Source organism: Sinohyriopsis cumingii, chromosome 15 (assembly GCF_028554795.1).
Source record: "Sinohyriopsis cumingii isolate HCF-2022 chromosome 15, ASM2855479v2, whole genome shotgun sequence".
Taxonomy (NCBI): Eukaryota; Metazoa; Mollusca; class Bivalvia; order Unionida; family Unionidae; genus Sinohyriopsis; species Sinohyriopsis cumingii.
In genome coordinates, this window is record NC_142975.1 from 122,641,586 (window position 1) to 122,666,929 (window position 25,344).

The 25,344-nt window shown below is 36.5% G+C and overlaps 1 protein-coding gene across 2 annotated transcripts in view; it reads left to right on the forward strand.

Annotated features, from left to right (window-relative positions):
- The window catches only part of LOC149782640 (RNA-binding protein fusilli-like), a 52,450-nt gene that overhangs the window by 11,958 nt on the left and 15,148 nt on the right, over positions 1 to 25,344 (forward strand). For both annotated transcript variants that reach the window (XM_089934135.1, XM_089934136.1), the window contains exons 4-9: positions 13,056 to 13,145; positions 16,224 to 16,278; positions 19,395 to 19,505; positions 19,964 to 20,139; positions 20,445 to 20,539; positions 23,440 to 23,655. In XM_089934135.1, coding sequence (XP_089790261.1) covers positions 13,056 to 13,145; positions 16,224 to 16,278; positions 19,395 to 19,505; positions 19,964 to 20,139; positions 20,445 to 20,539; positions 23,440 to 23,655 — 743 coding nt within the window. The remainder of the gene's footprint in view (positions 1 to 13,055; positions 13,146 to 16,223; positions 16,279 to 19,394; positions 19,506 to 19,963; positions 20,140 to 20,444; positions 20,540 to 23,439; positions 23,656 to 25,344) is intronic.

Genomic DNA, 25,344 nt, shown 5'->3' on the forward strand with positions numbered 1-25,344 from the left:
TTAAACGTTTAATTTTCTCTAGTGGCTTTGTTTGCTTTACCTGTTTCGAACCGTTTTCACATTTAATTGACTTTGGGATGATATAATACTTAGTTACCAAACCAAATGGACTAGGAATGAAGTCAAAACAAAGTGTATGAAACAGGAAAGTATCTCTGGTTATACCATGTTTTTCATTAACGAGGTGACATAAATATTTATGTGGATACAAAACTTTACGAGGTAAACAGTACATAACCTATTTATGCGAAGTATTACAATTTTATTAAAATCAAACCTACTTGTCTATATAGATCCGTCTGACATATTTTGGTGACCTTCGGAATGCCCCTGTCCACGTATGTTAGTAGCCTATAGGATAATTCATTGCATACCGCGTTAGGGAGAGTTATCATTTACAACGATATATTTCGAGAAAAAAGATTCACTTTTGGAAGTAAGAAAACTGTCGTTTGATTGGTGGATCAAAATTTCAAGAGAATATGACTTCGTGTAGGTGCATATCGGATTTACTTAATGGCAAAGAGAGTGTTGATTTTAATAGGATTGGAAATTTGTTTATTTTATCCTGTATTTTTATTTTGGGTCGTATGGCGGTTCTGAGCTTGAATAGACCAACCAACCAACCATTCAACCAACCATCCATCCTTCGACCGAGTCGTCAGGTGGCCAGATTAAAAGCAAACAAAAAGACAAAAGTAAAGAAAGCAACAAAATTACAGCTGCATTGTACTCCACGCCACGCATGCGTATAAAACAACGTAGGTTGGTGCCGTGGTTCTCCCGAGATATGCAGATACATATTTCTTGCGTCCTTCTAAATGTAAGGTCTTGCGACAAAGTCATTGTTACCCCCCCCCCCCCCCAGGAAAACAATACAAACTGCGCTTTCATTTAAATCGCCCAAAGTAATCTATTAGTTCGTATCGAATAGATCTTTTCTACTACGACCAAATCCTTTACAATCAGCAAATTTCACTAGCCCTTGACAAAGTACCGAACCCCTCATACCCGGTACAAATATGTATATACAGTTTCCGACTCTGATTAAGTAATACGTCTAAATTACACTTTGTTTCACTTCAGACAAAGAGCTGTTATATTGTTCTATACATGAGTTTACTTCTTGGCTCATTAATCAGGTGATGCTATTTATTGTGATAGGGTGTTGCAGTGTGGGTAATGTGTACATTTAATGTAAGTATGCAGTTAACTCTCCCACATAGATACCAGGCGCCCAGTTGAAAAGTATCTCTTCACGCACAAATAAGTAATAATCTCTTGTATGACTAACGCACATATAAAATGTGACCATTTGAGAATTAACCCCAGGGATATATGTTGCTCTCTTAGCAGTTAATCTGAATATTTGAAATGGGTTGTTTTTTTTCCCCCCTTCGAGGTCGACTTGATTTACATATGCTGGTGAGAGTTGACAAACGTGTCTTCCCTTCGGCTATTTCTTCCGAAAGACATTGATTGATGGCGTTGACGTCGAGAAGGAAGTGTAGCCGTTCAGTTTGCTCATAACCTCTCACTCGAGTGTTTGATCTGGAGACTAAGGGGTGGGGGTGGGGGAAGCGTTGTGGCTACATGATATATTGATATACTTCCCTGTAGCCACATCCCAAAGCCTTGTATACGATATCGCCAAGCAAGACATGAACTATCCTCATCATAGATGTGAATTCTGCAACCTGAACTGTCCTGCTGCGAGAACACTGTTGCAAGTACTCGTACCTCTTCTTCCACCAACGGTTACTCCCCCCACCCCGAATCGGGCTTGCACTATATCTTGCCTTCCCTTAACAACCACCTTTGCAGTAATCTTTGTTCTGTACTACCATCCCAATAATGACTTTCAGTGAGAAATTTCCCTGCATTTCCTGCACAATTAGACACTCCAAGACATGGTGGCTTAATGGTTAGATTACCAGACTATCGATCAGAAGGGTGCTGGTTAGAATCCCGCCCAGACATAAATGCGTCAGCCGACAAGTATATCCGCCAGATGTCGCGCGCATAAATAACAGTGACTACTATTTTATGTTGACATGGGCCTTTTGTGGTTTTGTCGACGATTTTATTATCTTTTGAACATATTTGTTTGCAAATTGGAAATGCACCAAAACCTGGATTGCGCGTTACTTTTTATGCATGTAGCATATTACATTAAGAAATCCCAGCGTAGTCTGTGTTAAGATAGATTGAGAGACACAAGTATTCGATGCTGGCTTCTAGGTTTATGAATGTTAGTTGTAAAGGTATTTTTGGGAAAATGTCTTTTTTAAATACACAATGCATAAACTAATTAATCCTATTGAATAGGTTTGCCAGTACTGTACATGAGCATACTAAGTATGGTTTTCAAAAATTGAAGAGTATATTCGACAGCTGACGCATTGTCTCAGCACGAGACAGCCATTCATGTGATGATGTGCCGTTAAACAAATCAATCAGTAAATCACTTCAGTATGAATATTCCTTGCAATGTCATCAATTAAAGACATAGTTCTTCGTACTGGTCATGGTTCACTCTTCGGTTGTTTCAAAATAACAGTTGTCTTCACCTTGATTGAAAGAGTGGGAAAAAAGGTATACAAATTCACACTAATCATAGACAAGTTGTATATGCATACCTTCATAACACAAATCAGACCGTTCCGGTGGCCAAGATGTTAGAGAGTCCGCCCCGGATGCAGGAGGTCGCGGGTTCGAACCTAGGTGGGGTCATACCAAATACGTATAAAAATGGTAGTTGCAGCCGCCTCTTGGCACTCAACATTAACAGATTAATGCTAGGATTAGTAGGCCTGGTGTCAGGATAATGTGACTGGGTCACACACTCATACCACAAACCCACTATTCACATTTGTATAGCACAAACTTTTATATGCATAAGATGGGTAACACAAACAATATGCACACCTTCACAACACAAACTTTATATGCATATCAAGCACAAATGTATTTGCCAACCTTCATTTCCACTTCTACAAGATAATTATAAGTAACTTATTTCCGTAATGTCAACCAACCCACCATGAATTTTGATCCTAATACATTGTACGTTAACATGACAAAGAATGGCTATGTAAATAATAAATGTTAACCAGTTTCTTTCTTGCCTGCGGAGATAAAATCAGGAGCATTCGGTCGACTCCACGCAGCACTCGGAAAGTCGTCAGATCTCTGTAGTGTATGATATAGAAAAATAGAAGATCAAAACGTTAAATGTAATGCTAACAGCTACATATATCAGGGGATATTCGGTCTATAATTTCCTGAGTGTAATGATAACTGCCACATATATCAGGGGATATTTGGTCAGTAATTTCCTGAGTATAATGCTAACTGCTACGTTTATTAGGGGGTATTTCGGTCTATAATTTCCTGAGTGTAATGATAACTGCCACATATATCAAGGGATATCTGGTCAGTAATTTCCTGACGGTAATGCTAACTGCTACATATATCGGGGGATATTCGGTTAGTAATTTCCTGAGCGCACCGCTAACTGCTACATATATCAAGGGATATTTGGTCAGTAATTTCATTAGTGTAATGCTTACTGCTACGTGTATGAAGTAATACTGGGTCAGTAGTTTGCAGGCTTGTAAAACGTGACCAATAATATTTTATTTTTAGCATTCCAATACTGTCACTTAGATGTAGTACCACACACACGAGGCTTTATTTTGCAGACATCTTTTACGATGCTCTCTTAGCATAACATTTTAGTGTTATTCTGCTGTACAAAATTTATACAATCTCTTGTAACATTGGAAAATTGGTATTTTGCTTGAAATTGAATGCAATAATAATTAACTTTGCCTAGCTTTAATGGAAGTTTTGACCGCTCCTGGTGGCCTAGTGGATAGAGCGTCCACTTCGGATGCAGGAGGTCGCGGGTTCGAACCTCTTCATACCAAAGACTTTTAAAAAAATGGTACTAATAGCTGCCTTGCTTGGCGCTAAGTATTTAGAGGTTAGTATTAGGACTCGTTGGCCTGGTGACATGATAATGCGACTGGGTGGGACATCATGCTAAATGTCCGCGGCATGATGTCCCAGTGCTTGACATCACTATAAACTGTTCACTACTGACATCGCAGCGATATGACCGAAAACGTATTAAAGATACGTTAAAAATCCAACACACAAACACACGGAATTTTTTAACTCCTAGAATCTAAGTTCGTTGCTCATACCTTTATAACAACGTCTATACACATTATATATTTGAGAAGGATGGAGGGTAAAACATCAGCAGCAATAACAAATACAAAAGTCCAGGCACATTTTATTTTCTATATGGTCTTCATCACAATATACTCTCGGGCTGGACAGACATGGGTATTTGAGAAAGCCAGCCAGCAATTGTTCGTGGATTGGTGGTTTTTCTCAGTGGTTCCCTGGGTTATTCGTCCACCAGATATACTGGCCGTCATAAATCTGCTTAAAAATGGTGTTACACAACAACAACAAAAACAACAACAGCAATAATATAGTATACAAACAATGCACAACATGTGAAATGTATCACACAACATTCTTTGCACTGAGAAAAATCTGCCCTGTCTTTGGTTGTTGTAGGGTTTAACGCCATTTTTCAGCACAAGATAGGCTATACATGGCTGCCAATGTTAATGTTGGAGAAAGAACCTGGAAAACCCCCGGAAAGAACCACCGACCCACGAGAAGCTACTTGCAAGCTTTCTCACATAACCACATTAGCCGAACCCACGCAGACAGAGGTGAGATGGCAGTGATCCGTAACGGTGAGCTCTTTAGACCACTCGGCCACTCGGGGCCCCTGCCCTGTCTTTGGAAATTTCTAATAACTTTTGAAATACACGCACCACATAATGTTCCATTTAGAATGTGACATGAATATAGCTTTGTTCTGAGCTTACTCTACAGGCGTATATCTTGCTTGGTTGATTTGTAATGCATAAATGTAATCGTGAATCAAATGGAGCAAAAGGAGTAATCCATAAAGGAAAGCTGTTTGCGACAAATCAGTTTTATTTACTGTAAAATGTACAGAAAGTTGGCTAATTACCTAATGTTACTTTTAAGCACTTATGCTAAGGATAATTCCTAAATCGACGACTTTATCTGTGCGTATTATGTCGCCATATTTGTAAGCTCTCTAGTTGTGAAAACAGCAGTAATATAAAAGTCAATATTCTCCACCGTGACATTCCATTGGGCGATATTTTTATTAACACAGACTACTGAGCCTAATGCTTTAAATTCCTCGGTCATATATTTAAAACTGCTCGGTTGATATCAGAAACATTTTGGCGTGTTTATTTTTTCTTCCCATTTATGCAGTATATTCATTCATTCAAGGTACCTATGAAAACCGTTTTCCTTTAAATTTGACATTTTGTTGAGTCTGGGATCGTCTGAATAGTATTAATCACGTTTAACACCATCATATGTCATATAATGGGAGTTTGAAAAAGCTGTTTTAAGCTTTACCAGATAAGTATATCTTGTGTAAATTTATTTCTCGGGAATTAATAGATGCGTTACTCTGTGAAACGAATGAAGGGTTATTCCTGGAAATTCGTCGAGTTCTAGTAGAGTTTGTGTCGTCTGATGAAATCAGATCATCACTCAAAATTGTCTAAATTTTATGGTCGTTTAAAAAAAAAGAATTTGTTAAAACCGTATTACTATGCTGACTCCCCACCCTTCCCTATTTTTTTGCTGAAGGAAACACGATTGTGTGCGTAAAGATTTAAATTTATTTGAAACCCAGTCTATGACAATGAATGTTTGACATTTTGGATCAAGATGTCTTTCGCGACGTCAGCCAACTATAGGGGATCGGATAAATCATAGGTCATGTGCAAAATTAAAGTTTTCCTAGACGGGGGCTTTTCTGAATACAAAGAACACCCATTAAATTTACCAAATATAGAAGCATCGCGGTGACGGTTGGACGTTCTTCTGGTGATTAATTGTCCCCTCTCACATAGTGAAATGTACATTTAAATGGGGACCAATTTAGACATAGTTGTGCCGCGGTTTTATGTGCATAAAAAAGTTGCGGTAACTTTTGTAGACAGCAGATACATTTTGAACTTTAAAATTTTCTGCACCTAAAATATCTTTAAATATATTTAAAGTGAGATTACTTTCTTGTGATAAGTTTAGAGGCTTTATTATCCATCCAGTGGTATTCATATGTAGATACGTATGTACTCGTGTGTCCGAATTAATGAAAACTACTTTTGCACGTATTTCTGCTTGAAATACTTAATCTTTTGTATTTTAAACACCAGAATGCAGCATCTCATTATTTTTAAGTTTTATTAGACGGTTGAAATATTTTAAAAATTGTGAAATTAAGGAGATTATTGCTGTTATTGCTGTTGTCGTCGTCGTTTGCTGTTCAAACAGTCGATATTTATCTTGCGCTAAGGTCTAAGGTGCAAGGAAAGTAATCTAGAACCGGTTGCAAAGGAAGTAATACTTATATTTTTTTAAATATTAAAAACAGGCAAATAAAAACTGGGCATTGTGCTCAACATATACCGTGCGATGTTTCTTGTATACCTGTACTTTTATTATGTGAACGATTAGTACTATTGCCTTTTGACCCCGTTCAGTAATTAGATTTAATATGTTAGTCACAGGCGTAGCAAGAAGTTCTGTCCCTACCCCGCCAAACTTAATTCTGGGACCACCTCCAAATAAAATTTTGCATGTTCGAAGGAAATTGAGGGTCCCCACTGCGTCAGCAGCCCCATTCTTCTCATTTGCGGATGTTGCTACGCTACTGAATTTAATCTTTCCTATCGTGTCCTTGTCATGTTTCACCGTTGACTGATGTCAATCATTGTATGTCAGTGGAAACGAAAACACGTTTTACAGACATTTGATCATGACAGTGATGGTCACAAATGACATTGTCGGAGACACATTTCCACTGTAAACAACAAATACAGAAAGACGTACTATGTCGTGAAAAATTGTTTACTATGCATGCTGTTCAGTTTGTTTACGGGGCCCGAGGAGTGTTTGCTATATATCGAAACTGCCAATAATATTAGGTGCAAATATTCTTGATTTTGTTTGATGTGATATTTCTGTTTAATCTGTCGATGTATGTATGTATGTGTGTGTGTGTGTGTGTGTTTGCATGACATTGTGTGCGAAAGACATGGCGCAAATATTTGGGTTTATCCATGTCCAGTATCGCATGCAGTTAAGCGATGTCCAATATCAGATGTAGTAAAGCGATGTCCAGTATCACTTTAATAACATTGCGGGAACGTTTGATATTCCTGCCTCCTTGCACCATAATAGTATTACTGGAAACGCTTGATATTCCTGCTTGAGTATAGTAAAGCGATGTCCAGTATCGCATGCAGTTAAGCGATATCCAATATCAGATATAGTAAAGCGATGTCCAGTATTACTTTAATAACATTGCGGGAACGTTTGATATTCCTGCCTCCTTGTAGTAAAGCCATGCCCAATAGGCCCGGTCCTAGGATGTGCGGGACCCAAAGCAACATGGGGTGGGGTGGGGCAAGGCAGCAAGCGATGAGCGGGACCCCAATAAAAAACTGTATTGCGGAGTTGATTTCTTGAAAGCGCAGTGCCAAGGCGGTTGCCTCGTTCGCCTTGCCCTAGGGCCGAACGTGATGTCCAATATCGCTTTAATGCCAGTGGTCGTCTCTTTCTTGCACGATTATTAAAAGGATTGGAGATTGAATTATTCGGCATTTATGTTAGCATTTTAAACTTCTTACATTTAGAATTAGGTACGTGGACATTAAATTGCTAAATACTGTGACGAGAGAGATATGAGACTAGCCTTTCTGAAGTGTCTAAAACTCGAACTACATTCAAGCATCTAGTAGTTAACTTCCAATTTTCTCATCAAGAGTTCAAAAGTAAAACTTGGGAAAGTATCATGAATATAGTACATGTGTAGGTATGAGGAAGTCGAGTTTTCATTTCATCCGATAATAACGTTTTCATTCCTTCCAATATCTTTAACCGTAGGTGAGGTTCTGTTTGACTGCAAAGAGAGGCGTGCGTATGAATCTAGAAGGTCAGACGACTTCAAATAATTTCTGAAAGATACAGTAATTATCAATGCATAACAAAACAATTTGTTTCGGTCTCGTACTGATATAAATTGACTGGTTGAAAAGTGTACACGAATTTCAGTCTCTCTTCTATTTTTAAAGAGCTTCGCCCGTTCTGGTGTGTAGGTCATATGTTGTATCTCACTATATGGACCAGGATAATAGCCCCGTATTACATGAACCAGGTTTAGACTGGTGACGATATCGGCTACTTTAATTTGAACTTTTTTTTATAGCTTAACATTCATGCTAAAACGAACGCGTCACTCTAACAACAGTAGACTGGGAAAACCAGCTTCGGTGATGGAGTGAGTATACCGAGTTTCGTCCGCAAATCAAGACCTAACAAAATGGAGAGGTTAAAGTGGACCTAATTTGTCTTGCAAAAAAAAGAAAATAAGAAAAAAAGAACACCCAAAAGACCTAAAATTGGATCTAATTTATTTTGTCAAAAAGCGAAACATAAAATTGGACCTAATTTGTATTGCCAAAATTCCCGAGACGGTATATTTGTAATAATCATTAGATCGCTTACAGTACTGGTGGGACATATCTACCAGGAATCACTGAAATAGTAGACAGAAGTGGTTTATTCATATAATTTTAATCTCACACACGCGTCCAAACTATTCTCACAGAGACGAAGATCTGATTAATTGTATTGCCGATTTCACCCCGCGCTGGAATTCAATAATTTTGGCAACTATTGTTTGATTGTATGTTTCTCCTCATTTGAGTCGTGTATGATGCTTAAATTCACACAGAGACCGCCCCGTTGGCCTAAGTGGTTAGAGCATCCGCCTCGGATGCGGGAGGTCGCAGTTCATACCCTGGCCGAGTCATACCAAAGACTTATAAAAAATGGTACTTGCAGCTGCCTCACTTTGTGCTCAGCATTAAGAGGTTAGTGTTAGGACTGGTCGGCCTGGTGTCTGCATAATGTGACTGGGTGGGACATGACCCCACATGTCTGTGGCATGATGCCTCAGTGCTAGACATCACTATAAACCCCCACACTGAATACATCGTAGCGATATGACTAAAAAAAATTGTAAAGCTACGTTAAAAATCCAAATAACACACACACACACGCACGCACACACACACACATTTACACAGAGAGCATAAATTACGGAAAACAAGTGGAATCACGTGACATCGTGCCAAGTAGTATGGTTCTATGGCGGTACAATGACAGCATTTTTAAAACAAAACATTGGCTACTGTCGGTTAGTGATAAAGTTTTGTGTATCATCGGAACATAAGCCATACGTTGAAAGACAATGAGATCAGCCGTTGACAAATGATAAATGTTTCGCATTCTCTTCTATCTTTATGTTGCACACAATCTTAAAAATCTTCAGTTTTCTTTTGTCACCATGCTATCTTCAAAACCTTTTCCAGTTTTCTTTTGTCGCGGTACTACACTACATACAAACAATTCCTTATAAATCGGGCTAAGTTTTGAAAACGTTCTCAACCGCTTTGTTTCTTCTAAACCATCTCTTTTATGTACAAATATTCTGGAAGAACAGCGGACAACAATTGATGTTACTCGACAATTTGGAACAAAAGGGAGTTGCTCATAGTTTTTATCAATAACATCTAAACATGTGTAGTTGTTGAAGACCCATTTGTCTCTTTTCATTTGCCGCTCATTGTTTTAGTTGTGTGTTGATATTTTTGTATGAGGTGTTAGAATTCTAAGTAGGGTCACGTTTTGTCTCTCTCGATAGAAAAGAATGAATACCGACATGGTGCTAAGCATTCTAACACTGTATAACAATATCGCCATGTCTGACTTACCCTGTATCGAAGTACTATAGCTACCGTCGATATAACCAGTCCCTCAATGAATAGCCTAAAATATTGTATGACATTCAATCTCAGGCTGTGCATTTTCGTGACTAGAATATTGCAAGGACCTGTTATATGCTGTTAAAATACGAATGGACCAAAAACTCATTTCCTGTATTCCAGAAATGTTAACAAATAACGACATTATTTATAAGAATATGAAAACTCGCCTAAAACGACCTCTTAGTATTTCGGCTCCTCTACAGATCAGTCTGTTGTCTTGATCCCAATAATTGCGTTCTGATACTAAACAAACCTATGTATTCTCACCACCTGATGAAAGTACATAATCGAGAATTCAGAGTACAATGTGTTAGAGATATTTCAGATAGTATTGTTAATGCGATTATAAAATTCAGGGAAAAAAAACAAATCAGAAGTAATAAGTAAATAAAATGATGAAGGAATCGTACATTTTAAAACATGCGAAGCGTACATTAGAACGTTGGATTGAGAGGAGTCCCGATGACGCCTATAATGTAAACTAGTTCGTGCCAGGATTGACACGAATTGAGAATCTTAGTGCTTGATCAATCAAAAAACCCATAAGACTGATGCATTAGTGCTAGACATATTTTTATATACTGCACACATACCGTATATACTCGCTGATAAGTTGGACCCAACTGAATGCTACACACACCCAGATCATCCGTCACATAATGCGTCGACAGATCAAGGTCTGTACAGTTTGTTAGGGTTAATTAAAACAACACACAAAATCGACGATTCTCTTCCGAAGCATTATGCGACGACGGCTGATTCAATTTTATGGTGATTTTGGTTCGATCCGACTTAATCATCGAGTATATTCGATACTTCATTAAAACTAATTACGTTTTGTAATCTTTAAAAGTGGACCATTTTGAAACGCATGGTTAGTCATGTGACATCATGGCTCATGCATGTACTACATACAATTCAGATCTGGATGTTCAAGCTTTATTTTCATGAGTCATTGTCAGCAGCAGCAGCCAACGGATGTTGTTGACGAAACTTCAACCAAACTTCATCCCGTCTTGTCGGGCAAGGAGAACTCAGGCATCAGACGTCTCTTTGATTTCACAAGTGGTTGAATATATATTTTCAACAAGCGTTGACTAGTTATTTCTGCATCAGTTAGATGATAATGACAAGCTTCACTCAAAGTTTATCCCGCCTTGTCGGGCAGGGAGAACTCGGGCAACAAGCGTCGCTTTGATTTCACAAGTGGCTGAACATACATTTTCAACAGCCTGTGCAGCAGTTATTTCTGCATAACTAAGATACTATTGACAAAGTTTCACCTAAGTTTATCCCGCTTTGTTGGACAAAGAGAAATCTTGCACCAAGCGTCTTTGATTACGAAACGACTGAATATTGAATTGTTATATTTTTTTAATTGAAGTATTCCAGTGGTATTCGCATGGGAGTCACATCACTGCACTCTTAATAAGGACGTGTACTGCCTTTAGTGTAAATAATAAGATAGTTATGTAGGCTCAGTTCTAGCACAGCACATACGGTTAATGTACATACAGTGGCATGAGTGCGTGAATGTTCTCATGTTTGTGACTTTCTGTACAGGTGGTTGCGTATGCGAGTTTGAACTGTATTTGTGTGTGTGTGTGTGAGAGAGAGAGAGAGGGGGGGGGGAGGGTAATTGCTTAGAGTATGTTTGATCCACTGTTTAATAGTTTTTGTGACATTTCTCTGTATCTAATCCGGTAAGTAAACAAGCATTCTTGGAGTATAAGAACGTGTTCTTGCATACCATGTGACCAACAAAGAATTACAAACATCCGTGTAGACCATTCTAACCGGTTTACGGTATCGTTTTGTTCAGTTTGTCTCCTCCCTACAGGAAACACACGATTAAACAAGAAAACCGGACCAATTTATTTTGCGTGGGGTACTGTGTACAACCAGATGTTTGGTTGAAAATGTTGAGTATAGTTTTAAATATGATGGTACCGTGTATGTGTGCATATATGATTATTGTGGGAGTGTTTTGATATGGATGGGGATGGGTCTCTTGATTCTACTAGTCTTTCTTTAAAACTTTCCTTCACTCTCATCTTTTTTCCCGCAAGAGATCTTTTCTCTGGTGGGCGTTCTTCATTCACTCGTCCATTGATACAAATATTTCTTTACCATCAGAGTCAATTCTTAAGCGGCTATTTCTCTGTTACTTTTATCAATGAAAGAGCCTATTTTGTTGGGTAGTTTTAGGTGTCGGTTTTCTCTCGATTATCAAGGCGCGATCCACTCTGCTGAGAGCACAATATATTTAGAAATCAATATAAAAAAAAAGAATCAATGCAAAAAGGAATGAATGGCCTCGTGCAAACGACACCGCCACATTGAACTATTTGTTGACAGTAAATATTGAGATTTGTAATGTTTGAGCTCATTTTCTTCATAACGGGCCCTCAACGAAATACTTTGAAAAGTGGTAGCGAAAGAAAGTGTGCCGTAAGTGTAAATTAAAGCAAAGACACAATCGTTTGTTTGTCAAAGCTCAAAACGTTTCGTTCTTTCTGTGATTCAGAATAGTTTAAATGTAAAGTTTTAGTCAGTGATAAAAGATCTTGAGATATATTTACCTAGACAAAGTACCACAATGCACTTTCAAACATTAAAGGACGCATACAATTGTGCACCATATAAAACGTGAATTCTGTAATTTTGGCACGATAGTTGTAAATATGAAGGTAGTACTGAATAGTTCTAGATCATATTTAACACAAGGATCGGTGATAAAGGCATGATCCTTGATTTGAACCGAGTCCCATTACCATTTCTCCTTGAGATCCTTGAAGGAAACGGTGACTTTAATTCGATACGATGAAATTGCTTGAACACACACACACAAGCACACGCACTTTATTTTTGTATTTTCTTTATCTGGCATTCTTTTGGAGCTAAAATTGTTTGCAAATAGGGTTATGGTTGTATTGTATACATCATCATAAGGCTTATATGTTCTTTTGTCTCGTTATTTAAACATTTGAGCAGAATTTAATATTCGGGTCTAATATAGCAATTTTTTTTCCTGTGTGTACAATAAAAAAAGCAAACAATCCTTGACCAGTTGCTCAGATATTGGACTTCAGGAAGACCAGTCAGTTGAATATGGCGTGAGGCAGTGCCAAGAAATGGCCTCCATTTTGCGAAGACTGGTCCTCGATGGTGAGTATAATTTTTGTTATTAATAAAACAAGTTTTTGTGTTATTATTAAACAACATTCTATAATAATATATAACAAACATATTTCTTCTGTGTCTTAGAATACCACGTGCTGTGATGAATAATTGTGTGAAAACTATTAAAATGTGTTCATGAAATATTATGGGTTTATTTTAGCGACGACGACATGCTGACTACATTATTTCCACGCATTACAAGCGACACACAAGTGCTTAGTAATTCTTTTGGCCGGTAGTATGAATAGTTGCTTTGAGAAAATCCAAGTTAACGGTTACTGCGTGACATTTATTTACATGACATTTTAGTCTATAGAATATGAAACTACCTGTTTGTTACCTACTAAGTAGATACATAACATCCTTTGTGTACAGAGTTGCCAAAGCAGGAGGAAAACGAGGGATTTCTGAACTTAGTAGTTAATTATGGACAGTATTCTTTTAAAAAAACACAACTTGTTTTATTTATCCTTGAAACTCCTTGAATTTCTTGACAAATTTATCTAAAACTCATTGTATTTACTTGAGGGAAAAACAATGTTATAACTAAAATATAGGCAAAATATGTCGCTTTTTCAGAATATGTTTAATCTACATATTGTAAACAATAATATATACATTAAAGTGGATAAAATTAGTGGACACACAGCACCAATAGTTAGCAAATTAACGTATCGAGAAGGTTCATTTTTTCTAAGACAGTATAAGCCTTGAAAAACGTTTCGAAGGGCTTGACAATGCCTTGAAAGGCCCTTGAAATAAGAACCTCCTCGGGGCAGTACACGCTACGAATGGTCCTGTCAACATTGGCTGAGTATCTTGAATTCCCAGATTAGACACCAAATACATAACATTGTATTAGTGTAGCAACATTCTTACTGTTCAATATTACCCCTTTGAAGAAAGAAATTCAGCTGAATAAATTATATAATCAGTGTATCAATAGGCCTCCTCAAGAATTAATGCTTTTGTATTTAGATAATCTTAGCAAAATAATCCAGCAGCAACTAGGACTGAATCGTCAATAGACCCACTTGAGGATATAATAAGGGCCATTGAATTCTTCTACGTCCCGCCAAATCGATGCGAATCAGACTTTCAAGTTCGTGGAAACCGACGGTAGAAAATTTGTATCAGACATAGTCTTAATAAGATATGAGGATCTCACGAAACATATGTAGCAGGTTTTTTTTAAAAAAAAATCTCTCCGAAAATTACACTCTGAGAATACATGCTATCTGATGCCGATGAACTTTGCGTTTTGTGATTTGTTCTCCTCGTTATGCCAAATGCGATTCTTGCTATGTGCAAATTTTTGTTGTAGAGACTCTAAGCGGCAGTTCTTTACATTTTGCTGGCTTGAAATTAAAGCTGTTGTTTTGGTATTGATTGAGAATTTAGAGATAATCAGTCAGTTTATATTTTTGTTTACTTTCCAATTTAAAAAACGTTTTTAATACAGAGAAAAGGAAAGCTATTTCAGTTTTCTTGTTCAATAAAATTCACCCGTTATAGAATTAACAACGGTTATAAATTGGATAACGTTTGGTAATAAGAAAAAAGGAGATAATGGCTGTTTTGCAAGCGTTGTTAAATAGTCTAATGGTAACATGCAACTATTTACATTCGACAATGAAAAAGTGGGCTAGATATACATGCTTATTTTCTGTAAACATTTGCTAAAGTTTATTCTGTAACGAAGATCGAGGTAGATAAAGGATGACATACATCTATATACATAACAAACATATCGCCAAAACATCAGATCTTGCTGAATTGCGGTAAACAATGCATTTCCATCGGGTGTTGACGGGTTTCCATCACCCGTGGTAGACAGATCCCTATCTGGACGGGACAGGCGGGTATACAGCCTATATTCGTTTGCTATAATCAACCGTATGAAGATTCTCGTCCAGATAATGGATACTGTCTTCATTCAGCAAGAATATGGGCGATGCCTAGAATAGAAATAAATGTTTTACAAACGAGATTAAATCGAACAAAAAACCACTATGGCGGATACTAATGCGATATTTCGTTCGCGTCGTTACAAGTTTCTTGAGCTGTAGGCATGAAATTTAATGCGAACGCGGGAGGTTTTGAATACTGTTACGCTTGTTGAGTATAGGCATGCCATAATATTTAATTGTTTCAATTCAAATAGATGTCTAGTCCATTATATTCACAACACATTGTTTCAATGTGAAGAAGAGATGCGTGAATGTTGGATTTTGTCTGTAAGATAACTCAAATGTTAGCCAGTCGTTGCCAGTCTACACATCATTAAACAAAAATCGTATTTTGTCAAGAACAAGTAATACCAAATTGCTGTGTAAATTTTTTACAAACAAAATTGTACTTTTAACTCGTAATTGTACTTTTATTGGACACCATCTTTGGTGCAAATATAAGATATTACTATATAATGTAGGGTGCTGTTAGAAATTCGCAGAAACTGGCTTGTATGCTTCCACCGAGGAGGTGAATTTTAAACATACAATTCTTGAACGCAAGTGACATATTCAGAGTTAAATTCGGTTCCAAAAATAAAGTAGAATAGAATTAAAGAAAACGTATTGGAGTTCTTTCAGACGGAATGGATAACGTTTGCGAGATAACATAGACTCTCCACCATGAAAGGTGATGAAACCAGCCTGAATCGCATGCCTTTTAATTGCATTTATCAGTGTTATAAATCGGAAGAACGTCTATTTATAATATATACCTTCAGTTAGTGTACAAGCCTTCTTTTTATGCCATGGGTTCTACTAAGCACTCCTACTGATCTCTCCAAATGGCCAGGTTTGAAAATAATGGCTGTTTCATAAATAAAAACACGAAAACATACAGGTATGATCAAGCGAGTCAGAAGGATTGATATTTCTACGTAAATGTACAGGTGTGACAGTTTATACAAATGACGTCCTTAAAGCATTAACTTGAAGCAAATACGACACGGAGACAGTTTTGGGTCTTAAGTCATTTATGCTTTAACGAAAATACATTGAACAAAAGTGTATTACCCTTATGTTTTATTCTATGCATCAACTTTTGTCTTTGTAGGTCACATAGTTGGAGTACCAGATATTATTAGTGATAAGTTGGAGCCAGGAATATGGTAAGCTGGTAAACTATTTGTACAAATACCTGCTGTAAAGTGCGTGTGTAGTTCATACTCAATTCCATGAAAATGCAGTAACCATTTTCAAATACAAATACATACACAACATGTATGGATGCGAGAATACAAAATTCATCTGTACTCGACAAGAGAAGCCAAGAAGTCACACATGATAAAATATCAAATCGAAAAAAATATTACGCATCGGATGTATTGCTAATTAATATATATATAATAATATGGTTACAAACCTTGTAGAGTATAAATATAATTTATTTTATAAGTAGCAAGCTTTCCAACTTTTGTAATCAGTCAGAAAGCATAATTTATTAGGATTTTGGTATACTTCGTTTTTTTATTATTTATAAATACAAGTTGTAACGTTGAAAATGAGAATATTTGAAGTCGAGTTTAGGATTGCATCACGCTCATCCATACAGCTTATTGAATATCGAAATTTATTCATGTTATTACGGTTTATGTAGAGAACAATCTTATCAAAGTGTTAACTGTAAATTAAAACATCAAACAATTGGAAATACAAATTGCCCTCTGCCGTCCAACTCCTTGCGGGAAAAAGTCCTGTTATGTGGTCCAATCTGTTGCCCAGAAATGAGCGTTTCATCTGATAAGAATAATGAAGCCGATATTGACAGAGAATACCGCCTGGACAAAGATCAATATTTCCTGCGTCAATTTCAGTTTTCCTATTCAGTTCTCTCGCATGACTCAAATTTATCACGTCGGCTTTTTGACAGCTGCTGACAGGAGAGTATTTATACATGCATAAATTACAGTACAGTTTGCAACGTATCAAGAATTCAGTAAAAGTTGACGTGATGTAAATGAATTTTATCGCTAACGACGAATGTCCGTTTTGATGTACGTATGTAATCAAACCGCAGTGAAAGTCTCTATTGGTTTGAAAAGTATTGTTAATTTTACATGTATTTCAAACCTGAAGTGGTTGTTTTGTTTATTGAGAAAAAACCTGTACTTTTAATTTACAGAATTGTGTTTTCCTCCGTTAAAACCGAAACTTCAAAGATTTCTTGATAGTATAGAACAAAAGTCTGTAATTTCCTCGTTTATCAACTCATTATTTACACTTAGTTTCATACCAAAGACTTACAAAAATGGTACTAACAGCTGCCTCGCTTGGCGCTCAGCATTAAGAGGTTAGTGTTAGGACTGGTCGGCCTGGTGTAAGGATAATGTGACTGCGTGGGACATCATGCTATACACGTCTGCGGCATGATGCCCCAGTGCTAGACATCACTATAAACTGTCACATGGCAGACATCGTAGCGATATGACTGACAGATTGGTAAAGCTACGTTAAAAATCCAAAATCACACACACACACACACACACAATTAGTTCCACTTTTAAGTGAGTTTATTAACACAAATACATTGTGAAGTTTTAAATTCAGTTCTTTAACCAAGCTCGATTGTTACCCATTGTAAAATTTCATATTCTTGTTAACTAAAGATAGATTGATACTCATTTTGCTGGAAAATATGATTAGTTTGAATGATCACGTCATTTGAAAACGTATACGGAAGTCAGTGGCAAGAGACTTTAGTTGATTAAGGTAATGGATCACCTTCTCCCAAAATGTAAGTCACCCATGAAAACAATAGCTCATTCAGTCAGGTTTTTTTTCCAGATCAGTCAATCAGTCAATCAAATTTTCAGATCAGACAAGCAAACAGTTCTTCAGATCAGTCAATCAGAACCAATTAAAAATCTCAGAATTTTGGGCGGCAAAATTATAACATAGGTAAGAATTTAAATGATTCCTTATGTTACGTGTTTACGCTCGAATAAACAGTAACACAAGAAAGAGTGAAAACATCAAGCTTTAAAAAATACAATAATTTATTTCCCTGGAAAAATTCTGTAAGAATACAAAAATATGAACTTACGGTTTTATAGAATCAAATCCAAAAATAATCCAAGAATAATCCAAGAATAAAATTTTATTAGTCCTAATAACAAAATGTTCTACTGACTTCACGTTCGAATCCCGACGAAGAATCCAAGATGGAAGACGATGACGTATGCTGCAGTCTGTAGTGTTGACGTCTACAGTTCTTGCAGAAACAAGAATTATCACTCCGGTTTCTGATAGCTGAATAAATTTTTATAAAAGAAACTTCTTGTTCCACAATATTACATGAACACACGGACTTTCCAGAAAAATAACAGAATTAATCCTTTTGAATCCAAGTAATTTGAAATAACTCCAAACAGCAGAATATGCAACATTTTAACAGCCCAGCTTCTACTGAAATTAATTCTCCAAAACATGGGTTATATCGTATTATTAACGTAAACAAGGGGTCACGTGATCATCTTCTCGAAGGGTATAGAAGACAAGTACTTGTTACAGATCACGTTTACCCAGTGTGACCCTGACGAAAACCAATCGTTTTACTCTAAGAAATAAAAGCAAAATTGTTTTACATCTTAAAGACTAAAGTCCTATCATGACCTCGAAAACAACCAATCATTTTAAAATAAAATAAAATAGCCGAGTGGTCTAAAGCGCTCTTCGTTACGGATCACTGCCATCTCACCTCTGTCTGCGGCGGTTCGAGTCTAAGATTCAGCCAATGTGGGCATGTGAGAAAGCTTCCCAGTAGCTTCTCGTGGGTCGGTGGTTCTTTCCGGGGTTTTCCGGGTTCTTCCTCCACCATTAATACTGGCCGCCATGTATAGCCTATCGTGCTGAAAAATGGCGTTAAACCCCACAACAACAACAACAACAATAAAATAAAATAGAACTTGTTTACAATGGTTGCTACAAATTCTGAAACAAGGTCAGGATTTAGATCAACACCTGGTGTTTATAAAACAAACAGTCACGGCCAAACTATTTTCTGAAAAAAAAGTATCATCTCTAGTGAATAAATTTACATTACAATGTCATGTAATGAAAAATACAAAATTGTAAAACTGACAAACAATTGAAATAAATATATATTAAATCAGATATAATTAAATAAAACATACATAACAGATGACAAGCATGTATTTTGAAACAGAGGTAGTGATCTTGTAATAAACACAGTAATATAACATGCCTTCTTATATGTGTATTGCAGCAGCAAAAGCGACTTTGTTGATGACAATGTTGTGGTCCGAGCACGGGGTTTGCCCTGGCAAGCGTCTGATCAGGATATAGCCAGATTTTTCAAGGGTCTCAACATTGCAAGGTAAGTCAAACTCCTCTAAACATGAATTTGTGTAGAGAAGATGAATAATAATAATACTCCTGCAAAGAAGGCTTATAAAAAGAATGCAAAGTATTTCAGTCCTCAGTCTAGCTGTACATGCATACAATAACGCAATGTAATTCAGTTCTCAGTCTATCAGTACACATTTACAAGAACGTGTGATATATTAGCATGCTGTGTACTTTTCCCGAACGTCCTTTCTAACCTCAATATTTTTCGATCTATATTTACCCCCTCCTTCGATAAAATACATCATAAGTCACGTGCAAGGTTCATCGTATGAATTGTCAAATAGTAATGTAATAATTAATAAACATCACCCATGTTCTTATTAATATAGTTATAGTAATTGATGCACCATGGTTTTGTCTACATCACGAAACATTCCAGTCCTTGAAGCCACCGTCATCTTCATCAATCTCGTAACCTTGTTTCAGAGGTGGCGTTGCTTTGTGCCTGAGTCCGCAGGGTCGGCGTAACGGAGAAGCGTTGGTTCGGTTTGAGTGTGATGAGCATAGAGACCTTGCCCTCAAAAGACATAAGCATCATATAGGCCAGAGGTACATTGAGGTCTACAAGGCTTCGGGCAAGGACTTTGTCAATATTGCTGGAGGTACGTTTATGTATAGGGATCATTCAAAATTGCTAGCCTTACTCCTTATCCACGAGCTATTTTATCATTTATTACAGTTAGCCAAGTTTGACACCAGTTACATGAACTGAAAAAGGTAGTTTATAAAGTAGTTTCAAGCATTATACGTACTGACGAGGACATACTGATAACTTCATATAATTTGTTTCAACTATATTATGGAATCTGAAGAATACATTATTTCCTGTTGGCCAGAATTTGTACTGTCATAGGTTATATATTTGACTAACTTATATTATGTGTATTTCGTCTCTTCCTCATTTTAGGTAGCAATTCCGAAGCGCAAGCCTTCCTTCAACGCGGAGGCCAGGTCATAATACGCATGCGTGGACTTCCATTCACAGCCACACCGACGCAAGTAGTAAGTTTCATTCTTGTGTATATTTGTGTGCTTGTCGTTTTTCTTGTAAATTGTCCAATCAGTTTGTCCCAGTTAAAGTTAACGGTTATGTTCACTCTTTAAGTTTTGTTTCTATGTTCGCGAGCATCTGACTTTGCCAGTGAACTCACTGGCAATCAAGAGCTCCTTACATATTTTGCTGTTAGAACTAGTGCTACAAACTCAACTTTAATTATATAAATTCGAAAACTTGACTTGATGAAAGTGTAGTTGTGGATTATTGTAAAAAACGAACGCCAAGAGCAATGGGACTGATGCATATATTTTGTTAAGCAAGATTGTAACATGAATTGTTTTACAATGGATCAATCTGATGACGTCTTGTTACATTAGTTAAAAAAATTCTGAGTAATATTTTAATTATATCTACGATGCAAATACTTCATATGGCACGATACACCCAGAGCGAGACATAACTTGCCTTACAAACAGCCTTATTTTTGTCAATAAGATCTACAATTTTAAGAAAAAGTAGTTTCAAAAAATGTTTCTTATTCATTGTGATCAATAGTTTACTTAAAAGAAATTTGATTACCAATAGAGGAATTCAGCCTAAACTATTGGTTTTGTGTTCAGCGTCTCTACTATTAGACTATAGATTTGATTCCGAATGTTTTTCTTTTGTAAAGCATATTCTGTATTCAGACAAATAATGCAGATTTATGAAGAATGAACATGTTTTCTGATACTTTTGAAGCAAATTGTAGAAACGTTATTTATTTGTTGTCGCCAGAGCGTCCTCAAAATGCAAAGACGATGACCTTTAGGTTATATGTTTTATGTCTAGATTCATGTTGTTGTCGATTTTCAACATTGTGTATGCTTTATTGTTGAGTAATGACATTGATGTGTGTATAAATTTAGATTATCTGGTATATACTGTCAATAGACATTCACATGGGCCTTTTATTTAAATTAATGATTTTTTAAAATGACCAATGGGAACCTGATACAGTAAGTTATGTGACTCCAGGCTCAAGAGCATTGGTTTGATAAGGTGTTAGAAAGCTGCGACAATATTCTAAACTCTATGTTTTTTAAAACATAGTTCCCAGTCGATTTTTATCCATCCATCATTTACGAAAAACAAAAGAACCCACTGGTGAACATAATAATAACAACCGGCTTTTGGCAGAGTATGATACATATATCGTGTATGTTTGTGCATTTGAAACATTTTCGAAAACTTGGCCATGAATGGTGTAGAATGTTAAAAATTTGCAGAAACTAGGAAACTTAATAGACGAAGACATGACACATCTTAGTTTGACATTTTCAAAAATAAATAAATAAATAAAAACTGATTCTTCTTTGGTATTGAAAGGAGGTAACCACTCTAGAGTTACTCGAAAAGAATTGAAACGGTTACAACTGGGAAATAAAAAATTGTTTGTAATCAAATGATTTTGTGGAGACGCCATCAAAACTTTAGTGATGAACTCTAGAAACGTTGAAACAAAATTATTAAGAGCATGTATAGTTCCTGGATGTGTCTCATTCCGCCATTGTTAAGATTCAAAGATAGATTAGGAATGAAAGGGCACAAATATATGCATTATTTAAATACGCCCATACAATTCGTATGAACTATGTTGATCGTATTTAATGACCATCTATTTAGACGGCTAATTTAGCTTTTTGTACTTGCGTTTTTAGGATGGACACATTTTTACTTGAATAAGCATTCGAAGAGAGAGAGAGAGTGGATAACTATTCTTACACATTAACTTCAACTTTCAGCCAATGGAAATAGCTGTAACATAATCTAATCGGTAGTGAGAGGTAAGTTCATTGGTTGGGCTTCTCATGAATAATAAACGGTATATGGCGTGTGGTAGGGAATGGGAAATTGGGATAGCGTTTGATTGCCATATTTGGCAATGGAAACCATGGTGACAGAAATAGCCCAGTAATTTTTGCAGGGTCTCATATGGTGCGGGGCAGTAAGTTGATGCGGGATATTAAATATACTTGGAGTTGTGAAAGCAATTTCAAGGGAAAATCTTTAACATTTATTTTATGTTCGTGATTAATTTCCGAGTAAAAGTTTTCTCCGAGGATCTCCCATGAAGCACATAAAAGAAACCTTTTTTTTCGCATTCTTTTGACGGGTTATGGTTGCCTTTTTCGTTATGGTTATGGTTCGTGTAATTGGTAATGTATATACAGTGCATACGTAAAATACTTTATAGCGGATTAGAAAAGGGGAAATAAGTTGTGAATTCCAAACTGAATTGCACTTTACACTACGAGCTAATCATATTTATTTTTAATATGATTTTGTTGTTGCATATGAAAATTGTATTCAGTTTGTCTCTATGAAGTTCAAAATACACTGTTGATATGAAAAATTGCCATATATGATATGACTGTCTGGGTGTAATGAATACAGTTTTGATACCGAGGGTACCAGTTTTAAAGTTATTCTAAGTAAATCTACGTTGTGGTCATTCCAAAACCATCATACAAGTAAACAGTGCTGTAAAAGTAATATTTTGATGTCATTAAAAAGAGAGGAAAGGTCAGTCTTAGTAATAAAGAACATATCATCACATTTAATTTTGAGACCTCTGCTTAGTATTATGAGGGAATTCACAACCTATTTTGCACAACCTTTGAGAATGTAAATATTCAACACAAAATTATTCAGAGAAAATATTTTTTTGCACAGCATTTTACTTTGCAATGGAAAATATCAAGGTGGCAACACTATCCACAGGGTATGTGCTTCAGTTACTCGTGCAGGTCACGTGCTTCCGTTGACATGGGAGACTCTCGTATAATTGGCTTTACTAGGTGCATGTGGTTGAGCGTTTCTCTCCGTATCTAATTGCCTTTGGTTCTGTGTCTTGCGCTTGCAGTTAGAATTCTTTGCCAGAGAGCCCAATAGCTGTACGGTTTTGGACGGCGAGGATGGAATACTCTTTGTGCACTACCCCGATGGAAGGTCAACTGGGGACGCCTTCATTCTCCTTGCCTCAGAAGAAGAGGCAGAAAAATGTCTAAAAAAACATAGGGAAATTATGGGGACACGTTACATAGAGCTATTTAAAAGTACTACGGCCGAGGTTCAACAGGTATTGGATCGCTTGCTTGTTGTACACGTATTGTTCCAAGTTTTTAAAAAAATTAACTGCACGAGTGAAAAGGATTTGGATGTTTAAGCAACAGTATATTTCGGAAAGACACCAGTTTATATCATGTTGATGAAGAAAATAAGATTTGACAGTCTGCAAAATATGTGCGGACAAATATTACATTAGTTTGATGACATTAATCAAAGGATGCCAGTGTTTCATGTATAGAAACGGGTGATTGTTTAAAGTAGGGGTCTTAAACACACGGCCCGCCAAGCCGTATTTTGTAGCCCGCAACATGAATGGCGTCACAAGGTGTCATGAGAGATAACTTTGGTGGTGCGGCCCTTGGGCCATCGAAAATGCCCTCATTCGGCCCTCAGGTTGGTTTGAGTTTGAGACCCCTGGTTTAAACTATAGCATGCTTATAAGTTTTATTGAAATAAGGATGCTTCCCTCCGAAATAACCTGTGTCAACTTGAACCAATCCTTTTCACTGGTGCTGTTAACAGATATTGGTTACGACTCAGCAAGTCCAAAACTCAGAACTGTATTGTCGCCGATTAAAAGTATTAAAAAGGAAAGTTTTCTCTAATATTTTCATGTATACTTTTTTATATGGAAAGATGCTGTCAGAAAGTACAATTTGCCAATTAATACTGATTGATTGTAATTTTACGAAAAAGTTCACATATTGGATTTCTAAACTTCCCATTGTTTTCCCGGTGTTGCATTTATGGATACACACTGATTGCGTATACAGATGTGTTGGACTTGTTGAGCTTAAATATAGTGGCTAACAAAACACAGAGGCGTGGGCTGTAATATGGGAATAAGAGTTTTTCATACCTGGATGGGAAGTGGTCATCAATGTATCTTATACTGGTAAGCTAACATTAATTGGTAACGTTCATTTTCAGTTGTTTTTAAAAAAAAAAAATCCAAGAGAACTTTGAAAGAAAATTAGCGATAGAAAACGTGAACACAGTACTGTTGTGAAAATAAATACAAACAATAATAAAGGAGGAAGACTACACACGCCGTCATGGACAAATTAGCACGAGTTAAAAAATCTAACAAAATCTTTTTTTAAATATAATTGTTAGCCTCAACATGATAGCTGAATCTGCTCGTTAGGAAATTAACTTCTAAATGTTATGCATTATGTATGAATATATATGTACACACTTAATCTTAATATCATCCTGTAATTTTCATTGGCTAATTTTCATACACAAAATAGCTAATTAACTATTCAATTTAAGTCCGCGTATAAACGTCTTCTCTTGATGTTAAAAACCTCCAGACTTGGTTGCAGATGGCTCGATGGCCCTTGCATAAAGTTCAAAACGAATAAATGGATGGACGATATTTTGGGATTTTTTGTTTGTTTGATTCATTTAATGCAGACTGGTAAGATAATGTTTTATCTGATATGATCTCAAAATTGTTGCTCGCATGATGTCACCATAACGTCACCAAACCCATGTAATTTATTTTAAAAGAACCTTGCAAAGGAAGTTATGTTTTTATCGACATCTTCGTGATAAGCTGGTTTTCAAGAACCTGAAAGCATATTTTCTCTCATTGAGCTTGCTAGAAAACGTTTTCCGTTACAAACTAATTAGTATTTTATATAAAACCTATTTTAGGTTGGTTTATGAAGAACTTGCAATCTAAGATAATATG